Here is a 14,255-nt window from a genome sequence, read left to right as displayed (position 1 = left end):
TATGACGTCATCAGAATCCAAAAAATTTAATTTTGCTCTATCACATTTAAATTTTATTCAATTTTGATAAACCAAGTATGTAATCCTACTAAATTTGGGCCATACTTTTCAAATTTATGGTCATAATTATTCTAGTTCTATTAATTTTCAAAATTGTGGAGGTGTGGTCCTGGAATTAGGCACATATGTGATAGCTAGCGAAAAACTGACATCACAGCTGAAAAGAATGACCCAAAATTAGTGGGTTTCAAAAAAAATTCCAATAAGATCGGATAAAAATTGCCTGTGTTATTAAAAAAGTCGAATTTTTGAACTTTATGACGTCATCAGAATCCAAAAAATTTAATTTTGCTCTATCACATCCAAATTTTATCCAATTTTGATAAACCAAGCATGTAATCCTACTAAATTTGGGCCATACTTTTCAAATTTATGGTCAAAATGAATCTAGCTCTATTAGATTTCAAGATTGTGGAGGTGTGGTCCTGAGATTAGGCATATATATGATAGCTATCGAAAAACTGACATCACAGCTGAAAAGAATGACCCAAAATTAGTGGGTTTAAAAAAAAATTCCAAGAAGATCGGATAACAATTGCCTGTGTTATCAAAAAAATCGAATTTTTGAAGTTTATGACGTCATCAGAATCCAAAAAATTTAATTTTGCTCTATCACATCCAAATTTAACCAATTTTGATAAACCAAGTATGAAATCCTACTAAATTTGGGCCATACTTTTCAAATTTATGGTCAAAATTAATCTAGCTCTATTAGGTTTCAAGATTGTTGAGGTATGGTCCTGGAATTAGGCATATATGTGATAGCTAGCGAAAAACTGACATCACAGCTGAAAAGAATGACCCAAAATTAGTGGGTTTCAATAAAAATTCCAATAAGATCGGATAAAAATTGCCTGTGTTATTAAAAAAGTCGAATTTTTGAACTTTATGACGTCATCAGAATCCAAAAAATTTAATTTTGCTCTATCACATTTAAATTTTATTCAATTTTGATAAACCAAGTATGTAATCCTACTAAATTTGGGCCATTCTTTTCAAATTTATGGTCATAATTATTTTAGCTCTATTAGGTTTCAAGATTGTGGAGGTGTGGTCCTGGAATTAGGCATACATGTGATAGCTAGCGAAAAACTGACATCACAGCTGAAAAGAATGACCCAAAATTAGTGGGTTTCAAAAAAAATTCCAATAAGATCGGATAAAAATTGCCTGTGTTATTAAAAAAGTCGAATTTTTGAACTTTATGACGTCATCAGAATCCAAAAAATTTAATTTTGCTCTATCACATCCAAATTTTATCCAATTTTGATAAACCAAGTATGTAATCCTATTAAATTTGGGCCATACTTTTCACATTTATGATCAAAATTACCCTAGCTCTATAAGATTTCAAGAATGTGGAGACCTGATCCCGGAATTAAGCACATATGTGATAGCTAGCGAAAAACTGACATCACAGCTGAAAAGAATGACCCAAAATTAGTGGGTTTCAAAAAAAATTCCAATAAGATCGGATAAAAATTGCCTGTGTTATTAAAAAAGTCGAATTTTTGAACTTTATGACGTCATCAGAATCCAAAAAATTTAATTTTGCTCTATCACATCCAAATTTTATCCAATTTTGATAAACCAAGTATGTAATCCTACTAAATTTGGGCCATACTTTTTAAATTTATGGTCAAAATTAATCTAGTTCTATTAGGTTTTAAGATTGTGGAGGTGTGGTCCTGGAATTAGGCACATATGTGATATCTAGCGAAAAACTGACATCACAGCTGAAAAGAATGACCCAAAATTAGTGGGTTTCAAAAAAAATTCCAATAAGATCGGATAAAAATTGCCTGTGTTATTAAAAAAGTCGAATTTTTGAACTTTATGACGTCATCAGAATCCAAAAAATTTAATTTTGCTCTATCACATCCAAATTTTATCCAATTTTGATAAACCAAGCATGTAATCCTACTAAATTTGGGCTATACTTTTCAAATTTATGGTCAAAATGAATCTAGCTCTATTAGATTTCAAGATTGTAGAGGTGTGGTCCTGGGATTAGGCATATATGTGATAGCTAGCGAAAAACTGACATCACAGCTGAAAAGAATGACAAAAAATTAGTGGGTTTCAAAAAAAATTCCAATAAGATCGGATAAAAATTGCCTGTGTTATTAAAAAAGTCGAATTTTTGAACTTTATGACGTCATCAGAATCCAAAAAATTTAATTTTGCTCTATCACATCCAAATTTTATCCAATTTTGATAAACCAAGCATGTAATCCTACTAAATTTGGGCTATACTTTTCAAATTTATGGTCAAAATTAATCTAGTTCTATTAATTTTCAAAATTGTGGAGGTGTGGTCCCGGAATTAAGCACATATGTGATAGTTAGCGAAAAACTGACATCACAGCTGAAAAGAATGACCCAAAATTAGTGGGTTTAAAAAAAAATTCCAATAAGATCGGATAAAAATTGCCTGTGTTATTAGAAAAGTTGAATTTTTGAACTTTATGACGTCATCAGAATCCAAAAAATTTAATTTTAATCTATCACATCCAAATTTTATCCAATTTTGATAAACCAAGTATGTAATCCTACTAAATTTGGGCCAATTTGGGAGGTGTGGTCCTGGAATTAGGCACATATGTGATAGCTAGCGACAAACTGACATCACAGCTGAAAAGAATGACCCAAAATTAGTGGGTTTAAAAAAAATTCCAATAAGATCGGATAAAAATTGCCTGTGTTATTAAAAAAATCGAATTTTTGAATTTAAATATCAAAATTTTGATATATGTCGGATATATATCGGATATATATAAAAAATATCCGATATTTTGATATTTATAATAAATATCGGATATTTTCGAACCCTGTGAAAAACTATAAATTTTTACTTTTTCTTTTTTCATTACTCCCATGCTCCTTTCTTTTTTTTATTACTCACATGTCCATACAAGTTTTAAACTTGCATAGTGTCTATTTGGTGGTCGATTTTGACTGTTAAATAATAAAATTTGGTTACTGATTAAATAAATCATAGACATCAAAAAATTCCATGTCTTTAACAAAATCAGTCATGTATTACTAACATTAAAATATATTTTGGTTGAATGTTTATCAAATTTATTTATGATTTAATACCAAAAATGATGTAATAATAAATACTTAATCGTATTGTGTAATATATTTAATAAGTTTAACATTTATTTCATATTTATATTATTATAATAATATTACCTAAACATTTGGGACTGTTCAAAATTGATACTAATGCATTTTATTCGATATGATCGATAATTATATTATATTGCCTTGATCGTTCGATGTTTAAAAATATTTTGAAAACTGTGAGATCTAGAAAATTATAATTTTCCATCCACATATTCAAAATGACGTAAAAAAATTATACTTTTTCGATGTACATTGATTTTTTTCAAAAAATCGAAACAAATTGTCCCAAATTTCTTTTTTGATCCCATGTACTATGAAATTTTCAACGGGTTATCTGTATTGTATAATTAATTATGATTTTCGTTTAAATATTATGTTCCATTGTTTGTATACATTCAAATGTCAGAAATATTCATTCAATTAATATATTTTAAAAACATTAAAACAATATTTGGAAAGTTTTTGTTTATTGTTTTGGGAGTATTGCTTTTGATAAAGTAATTTATGATGCACACTTTGTTTCGTTTTATCTTTGAAAACTGGAGCAAGTTAACTGTGTGTAATAATTGTAAAGAACATGGTATAAAAAAGTAGCCAGAAATTTTTATCGCCTACATAATTACTTTTTATATATAAAATGACATCATCTTTAAAATGTTAGCGAAAATATATAGTATTTATACATTATGTTTACGCAAAAATTCATACTATAGCAGTAGCACGTTGGTTAGTGAAAATTTCGGTGTATGATGTGCATATCGTACTTGATTTTTCCTGTCGTATTATTCGTATTAAATACAATTTCGATTCGTCTGCGGGAAATTCAGTCTAGTGTACACATTAACGATCTTGCAATAACGTTCACAGAGATTTGAAGTTGTGATCATTGCTACAACTTTCTGCTGAACATGCTGAAAATTAAGGATACGTTGCAGGGCATTGCAGTACTTCTCCATCTTGTATATGTGTATAGAGTGTTTTGTCGATAATTCATATGGCCTCGGCCGCAGTGTAAGTTTAATGAATCTATTAAAATTTTACTTCTCCATAGCTTTTTAAATAATGATCATGCCCTGCAAGACCTTGAAATGGATCCTATTTTTATGCATGTTCATCCTTAGCACACCTTAAATATGTAGCCTTAAAAGTTTCAACAATGACTACAATCTCAACAATCTTAAATTGAACGTTAAACAAGACCAAAACTGCCGAAAGGATATAATTTTCGTATTCACAAATCAGTGCGAAAAAATTTAAAGCAGAGTTTAAGGTGAATAAGACAGTATAATGTCATTTTACAGTAAACTCTTAATTTTTTTAACAGGAATAAAAATTTTTTATCTGCAAATTAATAATAATAGTCAGATTAATGTCACTAATAGTCGGATTTATGTAATTATCGGATTACTAAAAATGATAAATAATCGTCTTTCGCTCTGTCCGTCTTAGCGGACGAAAATTATGGTGAATTTTGTATCCTTTGAGTTAAGATATTTACAAAACTCTTCGTTAGATTATTATACCATGTATATATGAAATATATTAAGGTATACTTAGTTAAGTTCCAAGTTTGTAACGCTTAAACATATTGATGTTACGAACAAAGTTTGGTATAGGTGTTCATAAAATCACCTAATTAGTTTCGGTTTTCCCTCAGTCCATCCGTCCGTCTGTCGACACGATAACTCAAAATCGAAAAGAGATATCAAGCTGAAATTTTTATAGCGTGCTCAGCACATCAATGATGAGGTCGAGTTCGTAAATGAGCAACATAGGGCAATTGGGTCTTGGATCCGTAGGACCCAACCGTTAGAGATAGAACAAAAGTTTAAATGTACAAAAATGGTCCTTATAAAAAAATATACAACTTTTGTATGAAACACTTTTTCGTAAAAATCAATGTTTACTTGTGCAGGTGCAAATTAGCTTAGAAACATTATATAGAATGTATACAGGTACATTGTAAATATTTTCAATTTATACTTTGCATCATACTGTGGAAGTGAGAGGAAAGATACTCTTAAAACTTTGTGTGTAAGAGTGACTATCTTTCTTCACTTATATGTCGTAAAAAAGCAAACGGTTATGCATAATATTATTAACGTAATGTACGAGATTTAATTTACAAAAGTAACAGTTTTTTGTATGCGTGCATTCAACATTCTGCTATTCAAAATATGTTAAAATTCCGATTTTTTATGATTGATTACATGAAAATTATTCGAAATTTTTCAAAAAAATTATGTTATACGTATCAGTTACGTATTAATTACATATCAAAAATTCTAGCAATATTGAATAAAGGCATCCCCAACGAAACAAGTGATATAAGTGAGATGATGTATAATAAAAATTTAATTTTCAGCAAACACTATGTATAAATCATAATAAAGTACTATTTGACTAAAAGGCCATTTAGTCAATGGTAATGGTTGATATTTATATATTTAATACATAATATAAAAATGACTTAAGATTAAATTTGTGACTGCATATTATTAATTAAGTAAAATGTTTTACTGACCTCTATTAATTGTCATCATTCTATTTGTCATAGTTAAGTTATAGTTTTTAGTAACTCAGCCAGTTTGTCACACACTTAATATAAGTAATATTATTATTATAGAAATAGTCTATATATTGTTTTTATAAATTAATAAGTTTATTAACCCCAATTTAAATATAATTATTATTTACTCTAATTTATATTAAATTTACATCAATGTAAATTGATTAATTTTACTTTATTATTGATAAATTGAATTTAATAACAGTAACAGCAAAAATGACTCGTTGAAAAATCAATTAGCTTGTCATACTCGCATCTTGAAAACTGTAAGTCTTCCTTCTTTTTTATAGTTCCTAGCGTGGCTGAGGAAAATTAAATTTTTGAATTTTGATGACGTCATAAAGTTAAAAAATTCGATGTTTTTGATAACAAAGGCAAATTTGATCCGTTATAATTGGATTTGTTTTTTTGAAACTCACTAATTTTGGATCATTCTTTTCACCTGTGATGCCAGTTTTTCACTAGTTATCACTCATTGACAGTTAGGTAAATTTTGATCACAAATTTAAAAAGTATGACCCAAATTTAGTAGGATTACATACTTGATATATAAAAATTGGATATAATTTGGATGTAATAAAGCAAAATTAAATTTTTTTGATTCTGATGACGTTTTAAAGTTCAAAAGTTCGATTTTTTTGATAACACGGGCAAATTTGATCCGCTCTTTTGAAACCCTCTAATTTTGGATCACTCTGTTCAGCTGTTATGTCAGTTTTCGCTAGCTATCACTAATGTCCTTAATTCCAAGACCAGGACTCCACATTTTTGAAACCTATTAGAATTAGTTTTATTTTCTTCAAAAATTTAAAAAGTATGACCCAAATTTAGTCTAGGATTACATACTTTATCCAAATAGCGAAAAATTTGGATGTGATAAAGCGTAGTCTGCTCGATATCTATCAAATAACCTAATTTAAAGAATGAATTTAGAAATCATCTCCGCTTTGAATTTTACATTACAATTAAAACTATCGTCTTAAGCGGAATAAAAAGTATTTTTTTAAAGTTTTTTTACAATAATTCATTTCTATGTAGTGTATCATCATTTTTGAGTTATGCTAGGGATAGGACAACGTACTTCGTACATTGGACCAGTTACAAAATTATCTATATGAAATGAAGAGGTCTCTGTCAAACATACTTAAAAGAAATCCTTAATTTAAATTGTAAATTTTATGTTAATATTTATTACAAGTTGTTTTTACTATTTTAAGATGATTTAGTGACATGTTTTTTTGGGCAGTTTCTGATATTTTCCTTAGATTTGTAGGTTAAAGATAATCAAGGAGGTGTGTTTTATTGCTATTTTAGTCACCTTGAAAAATGTGCTAAAATAAGGTAAATTATTTTTATTAATTCAGTATTACAAAATCTTTTAAACTAGAACATAAAGAAAACCGGCATGATTTTATTAATAAAACATGTTTTGATAAACATGCGGCACTTGAGCTGCTATGAAGGACCTCCGAGTAAAAATACTCATTGATGCGACTAGCAAGCCGTGGAAATATATTGGGCCTACCATAAATCACGGCGACTAGGACTGTCTAGAGATAGTTGAAATGTTTTAGAAGTTTCATTCTGATCAAAAAATGAAAAAAAAAAAATTTAATAGTAAAAAATCTTTTAGTTAAAAAAAATTCAATAAAAACCTTGAAATATTCAATGACACCATACAACATAATTTAGTTGTCAATCCAGTTCATTTAAGAATTGCGCAGCGCCGTGCGGCTTTTCTTTACAATAGATTTTTTTAAATTATTTTTCTTTTAAGGAAAACCTATTAAAGCTAATATTGAGTAATGATTCATCTACGTATTCATACGAACAGAGTATTAATTATTTATATGTGTTATTATTATTTATTTTCAAAAAATATTCTTTGTACAGAGTCTTACAGGAGTTAATTCGTTCATTCCCGTTGTATATTCACTATCTTACTTACGGCAAGGCATAATACCTTAGAATCAAAATTTATATTTATATATTTTTTAAAGCATTTTTTTTGTTTTGTTTATAAATATGCAAATGGAAATTTTTTTTGAGAGTTTAGGTATTAACGCTGTTGTCTCCGTAAAATATTGTAAAAATGTTGTCTACTACTTTAACAGCAATAATGTGTATGCGTACACATTCTTAGCACTCGTACATATTCAAATATAGTATTAGTTTTAACATGCTTTTAACTATACTGTACTGTGTACTGTATGTATTCTGTATGATAAACCATAATAACCAACATCTGTGATTCTGTATATAATAGACTCTTCTCTTACACTACTTATACTCTCAATATGATTGTTTCTGGCAAAAAATTTAAATAAATTTGATTGATATATCTCAAGAAGGAAGCGGTCAATATTGAATATAAAGGCACTCATTTCAACTAATCACTATTTCAGCAACAGATAGGTTCATAGACATGTTTGTAAGATGCAAGTGATTTTCCTAAAAGATCTTGTACAATAATATCATTATAATTTATGGTGATTCAAGTACGAAGGTTTTTCTATTCATATACATTTGTTTTCCTTTTCATTGAATGATAGTGTAGATGTGTGTTTGTATGTTTTTCTTTGTAGGTAAATGTAATTAACAACATTTATACATTGAATTACAACAAATTACATTAGTGTCAGTTCATTCTAGATATATCTGTTTTTGAAAATGAATAATTTTCATTACGAAGCAAAACTTGTGAATTATTATTTGTGTATTTTTACAGGGTTATTCATTTAAGATATTAAAGATACTTTTTAAACCAACAGGACAAAAAAAGGAAATTTGTGATTCATACCGAGTTAACACGGATATTGGAAATTAAACCGGTGTTTTACCTCTTGTTTTTGGGAGTGATGTATAGGATCTACAAACACGATCTTAAAATAAATTTCTAGATAAATATCTACGGAAATCGAATGGCTCGTAATCTCAACTGTTTTTATAATGTTTTACTACAAAATTCGAAAAAGAAAAGAGAAATATATATGCATCCATGCAATTTTATAACTAAAGTAGTGTAGCATTGCCATGGAAACGCCTCCCATAAAACTCACGCACGGTGCGAATACAAAAAATTTAAATAATGATGACAAATGGACCTTAGATGAGTGAGGCATGAGAGAATTATTAAAAATTACATTTTTTTCGTGCCCACATGCAAAAATCTTTATTCTAACGAAATAAAACTTTGATTATACAAGGTGTTCAAAAAGTTCGAGACACCCTGTTTAGAAAATAATGACTGAAAAGAAATGACTTAGACAACAATTGTACTATTTCGTTCGTGCCATCTAATCATGACCTTGGATTTTACATAAACCTTGACCATAGAAGTCACTGCGGGTTAAGTCGATTTTTATTTAGTCGACATTCATGGTTAAAGTTAAGGTTAAATCCAAGGCCGCCATTAAGTTGCAGGTATAAAATCCTATAACTTTTGTCTTAGTCATTTTATTTTCATTAAGTTTCTAAAATTCAGAGGTTTTCTCGAATTTTTCGAACACGCTGTATTATTTTACTAGCATCGTTGTAGAAATATTAAAAATTCTAGCTTTGATCTATGATCAATTAAAATTGGCTTCTTTATAACCTTAACAAATGATAATAAACCAATTTCAACACCCGATCTGTATGAAATCATCCTTAAAAATTCACACATAAAAACTATGTTAACAACAAATATAAATTTTTCATTATAGAAAGGAAACCGGTTATAATTTTTTTTACACACACCTACAACAATACAAAAAAGAAAATCGTTGCGCAGGAGCTGCGTTAGCTAAGCGAATTTAGAGATTGAAAAATTACACAATTTTCTTAAAATCGAATATTGTATTTTTAATTTAGTACAAGAGTAGTTTTTTACTTAAAACTGGTCAACAAATACAAAAAAAAAAAAATGTATTTTAGAAAAATTCAAAATTTTGTATTTTGCGCCAACCACCGCCCCCTACCCCTTGTATATCTGTCGATTTTTTCATTAACTTAATCTTTCAAATACGAAAACCCTTCTCGACACCAAATTTTATCCTATTTGAAAATCTCTGGATAAGACCATAACGCAGAAATTTTCCAAAAAAAAAAAAATTAGCTTAAAATCCAAAATTGTAAGTTTGTAGGTTATTTAGTTCCGAAACTAAACGAAAGCTTTGCATTTATGACACTCACTCACTCACTCATGATCATCAGAATAGAACTAGTACTTCCCATAAACTCAGAGAGCTGAAATTTAGTACAGAGTTAGGGTTTAATGGCCACATATTAGAAAACTATAAAAACTAGGATAATCGAAGATCTGGGGTACCTGGTGACCTGAGACCACGTCAACGTCCACGGCCAAGTCACACAATATTAACTATAATAATAAAGAAATCGCAGTAAGGAATCTTAGATATTTCACGACTTTGCCTAGATTTCATTACTTTTTAGAGATAAACAAGCAGCTCCATCGAGACTTGGCTAGTTTTTTACAGAATATTTTTGATGTGATTTCTTTTTCAAAATTCCATTATCAGTACAAACGCAATAGCTCCAGTTCCTTCGGAAATTCGCTAAAACGAATGACCCTGTATAATCTGTTTTCAATTCCTTTATCATTCTTACTCATTTATTTATACCTACATTACATATGTTTTATCTTTTTTATAACTATTACAAATTTGTTATTAATAATGATAAAACATAACAATCTGATTTAAGTGAATGTTGTATGTATGTAGTTTTGCATTCATTCGTTTCTTCTTTGCTTTCCTTCTCCTCTAAACGTCGTATTCGTATAGGTAATAAACTTATTGTCAAGTTACTTAAGTTACATATTTTATTTATTATTATTAAGTCACTGTTGCGCGACTTATATGTTTGTTGGTTTGGTGTAGTACACACGAAGATTAACTAGTGATCCATTCAAGTGTAAATTATTTATTTATTTTTTATAAAAAATTGTTGTTTGTTTAATTTTTTTTTGGAAAATATTTGGAAGCAAAAAAAACAAGAAAAATGCCTGCTGCATTTGTGACCTTTGCTGATAACGACAGCTATTCTGATAAAATGGATAATAGAAATGGTAGTACAGGTAATGTGCAAACCTTTTAATAACATAAATCCTTTGCGAAAAATATTTTTTTTTTGCATTCGAAAAAAATTGCTTAAGATAGCAAAATTTTTTTCATGTTTACTTTGTTGAAATTTTGATTTGAGTCAAACAATTGGAAAAGAAAAAATCGTTTTTCCGATTTTCCGCGAGTTTAAATTTTTCGAAGTTTTCTGTTAATTTGACTTTATTTCGAGAGGACTAGTGCGAAAATCCCATCTTTCTAGCATGTATAGAACAGAAAATCATTATTTTTGGGTTATTTTTCGCGCGGTCTCTTAACAATTAAAAAATCAAGCACTTAAAATGCACTTAGGTCAAAAATTTTGGCGGGATGTTGTGTAAGCTTTACACTAAAAATAAATATTTTATACATTTTAAAAATTTGATTATTCATACACTTTTCGAGGGATGAATATCGTAAAAATCACGTTTTTAAATTTTACGAATTTTTTCCTCGAAAACTGTAGTGTTTAGAAATATTGTTTAAAAACATTAGTTCCATAATATCCTAACGGATTTCCCATTGGCAACCTGCATTTTTAATGATGGTCAATGATGGCTATTACCGGGTCTATTACTCTTATCCCAAAAATTATTACGTAGCTTCCTTAAGGTTGTCAACTCCAAAAGCCTTCAAAACTGAAATCTCTGGTTTAAATAAATTTTACTTCAGAGATTTGAAGCATTTTTTAGAATAATAAAAGTTATTAACTTATTTTGGGAAAAAACAAAAATAAAAAAATTTCTCTTAAATCCGGAAAATACATTCCTTTGCCCCCAGACCGGATACGTATCTTGAAAACTGGAGACCGAAAATCGAAAAATTTTATATGCAATATACATAAAAAAATTTTCCCACTATCATTTCGGTTTCATGTAATATTTCACATTTTGATTATAACTTATGTGGAAATTAGTTATTGTCATTTTTATAGAGCATTTAATTTTCTACGATTTAAAGTTACACAACTCGTTTTCTATTTTCAATAATAGTACATAGTAAAAATTTTTATAATGTCCAATTGCAATTGTTTTGAAAATTGAGCAATTTTGTAAGCTTATAAAAATATGATATTCATATTTTCCAAATCAAAAATCCGAAACGTGTAAATTACATTTAATAATTTCTGATCAGGTGCACGAGGGGAGTTATGTTACAAAAGTTTAATTTCCGATAAAGAAAATCATGTAATCGGATAGAAATTTTTCTTGCAAATTTAATTAGTTTTCGAATATTGTTTTTATTATTTGATTTTTATTTACACGATATGTTGATTTTAAAGGAATATTGTTTTTTGTTTTGGAAATATTACCCCTAATTCAATTAATAATTTTTGATGGTTGTATTGTCGACTTGAAAATTAATTGCCGATCAAATTTATGGGATGAAATTTAGATGAAAATTATAGTATTAGACCAGGGTCAGGCTTATTATTTATTTGACAGTTATTCCTTATTGCCTCTAAATTATTGATAACTTAAAACTAAACAAATATGAATTTTACTTGCAAAAAAGAAACATTTTCGTTTTTAACAGAAGAGATCATTCCTTAAGGGCTGTAATTAAAGGGAAAATTGTATTGATTAATTTTCATTAAATTAATGTTTATGAATCATTTATTACCACTAATTAGAACCTTTTCGCTCGGCCTCTTAAATAACATTAATAACTAAACATAATTTTCATCAAAATTAATCATAATTCATTAATTTTTTTGTCCCAAAATTAAATTAAAAGTCACGTGCTTTGAACATTTTTTAACTTAAGCAAAAAAATTATGATTATGAACATAATTGTATTTTTTACACTTAAAATAACGTTTTGAACTGCTCCGCATAACCTCTATGCATATGTGACTGCTATTATGAATTATTATAATTCATGAACATAGCGATTATGCTATTAGTTACCATACAACTCAAAAATTCACTATAAATATGGTGGGAGCGCAAATAAATGTATAAATTTGCAGATATGGAAATCGTTAATCCTAAAAATCTCAGATCAGGATAATAAATCAAACTTATTAAATTATTGTATTGTCATCGGTCCTTGATGACAATGTTTCGTGTGCCAAATTTCGAATTAATCCGACGTTATGAAGAGGGGCAAAATCATGTACAAAGTTTCCGTTACATACTAATATACGTATGAAACTAACTGCACTTAATTTGGTTATCAAACATACGAGTATTGCCAACTCAAAGATGTGAATCGCTAAAAGAACCCTTTATTTTTGTTAGTTTTCAAATAAACAAAAATAATTTTAACAATTCATTAATATTTGTAATCAAAATCAATCAATAATATATTGATAGCTGATCTTGACATTCATTGATTTTGGACTCCATCAAAACCAAATTTATTTTTAACCTTGAGATAAATTAAATTTCCTATAAAATAAATGAATAATCCTCCTAAATATTATTACCATAAAGCAGGACGCTCATGTTATCAAAATTTATGTAAGTAAAATATTTTAATATTTAATACAACTAAATTAAATAAAAAATTATGGTAATCAAGAAAAAAATGTTGCATCTTTGAAAGTTCCCACCATTGCTTATGTGGTTGTAAAAAATGCATACCAAAAAATCAACGTCATATAAGAGTGTAGGGGGCTAATCTCCTTTTTTGGGTGTTAAAAAAAAACAATTTTTTACAAAGAAGAAAAAAACTATGCATCAAATAAAAAAATTATAAAGGTTTCTTGCAAATATCTGTATTAGTAATTAATTACAAATATTAGTTTTCTGGTACGCTACTTTGCAGGTTTAGTTTAAGCAGTTTCTTTTAATTGTTTTTTTTCTCTCTCTCTCTCGATATTTAGTAATACAATACATAAAATTTCCTTGTACTTACTTTAAATTATCTCCATTAAGTTTAACTTCTGATAACTCACACTACATTTTTTTTGAATGAAAAAACATAAATTTTGTACAAAAAATACATTGACAGTTTGTAAAATATAAATATTATCGAAGATAATAAATGAGAACTCTAGGATATTTCGAAAAAAATTTCGATTTTTGCCCCAATTTCCTAGATCAGTTTTTTGTATTTTATAAGGTAATATCATGTCGGTTTTTGGTGTCATGTTGCACATGTTTTCTAGCTTCAAAATTGACCGAGATACGCCAATTATAAAATGGTACATTTTTTGATCATTCAATCAAATGAAAAAGGACTCATCAAACCGTTAGAGATAGAACAAAAGATTAAATGTAAAAGTTATTCCTTATCAAAGAATAAACAACCTGCTCTGGCGTAAGTCTATTTATTATGAAATGGTAAACTAAACTAAACTAAACATAAAGCAGCTGTCTTCACACGATTTATTTCAGTAGTTTCCGTGATAGCACTGCTTTAAAATATTTCAATCAATCGATTGAACA

The 14,255-nt window shown here is 28.2% G+C and overlaps 1 protein-coding gene across 2 annotated transcripts in view; it reads left to right on the top strand.

The window, feature by feature from the left end:
* LOC123296661 (restin homolog) overlaps positions 1–14,255 on the top strand; it is a 65,598-nt gene that overhangs the window by 12,903 nt on the left and 38,440 nt on the right. Inside the window, exon 1 of one of the 2 annotated variants that reach the window (XM_044878228.1) lies at positions 10,562–10,838. The exons of the other annotated variant lie outside the window; for it this stretch is intronic. Coding sequence (XP_044734163.1) covers positions 10,763–10,838 — 76 coding nt within the window. The 5' untranslated portion in view covers positions 10,562–10,762. Of the gene's footprint in view, positions 1–10,561; positions 10,839–14,255 lie in introns of those variants that run through there. 2 annotated transcript variants of the gene reach the window in all.

This window comes from Chrysoperla carnea, chromosome 3, assembly GCF_905475395.1.
Source record: "Chrysoperla carnea chromosome 3, inChrCarn1.1, whole genome shotgun sequence".
Lineage (NCBI taxonomy): Eukaryota > Metazoa > Arthropoda > Insecta > Neuroptera > Chrysopidae > Chrysoperla > Chrysoperla carnea.
Note: the sequence above shows the minus strand (reverse complement) of the source record. Positions and strands in the feature narration are given on the sequence as shown.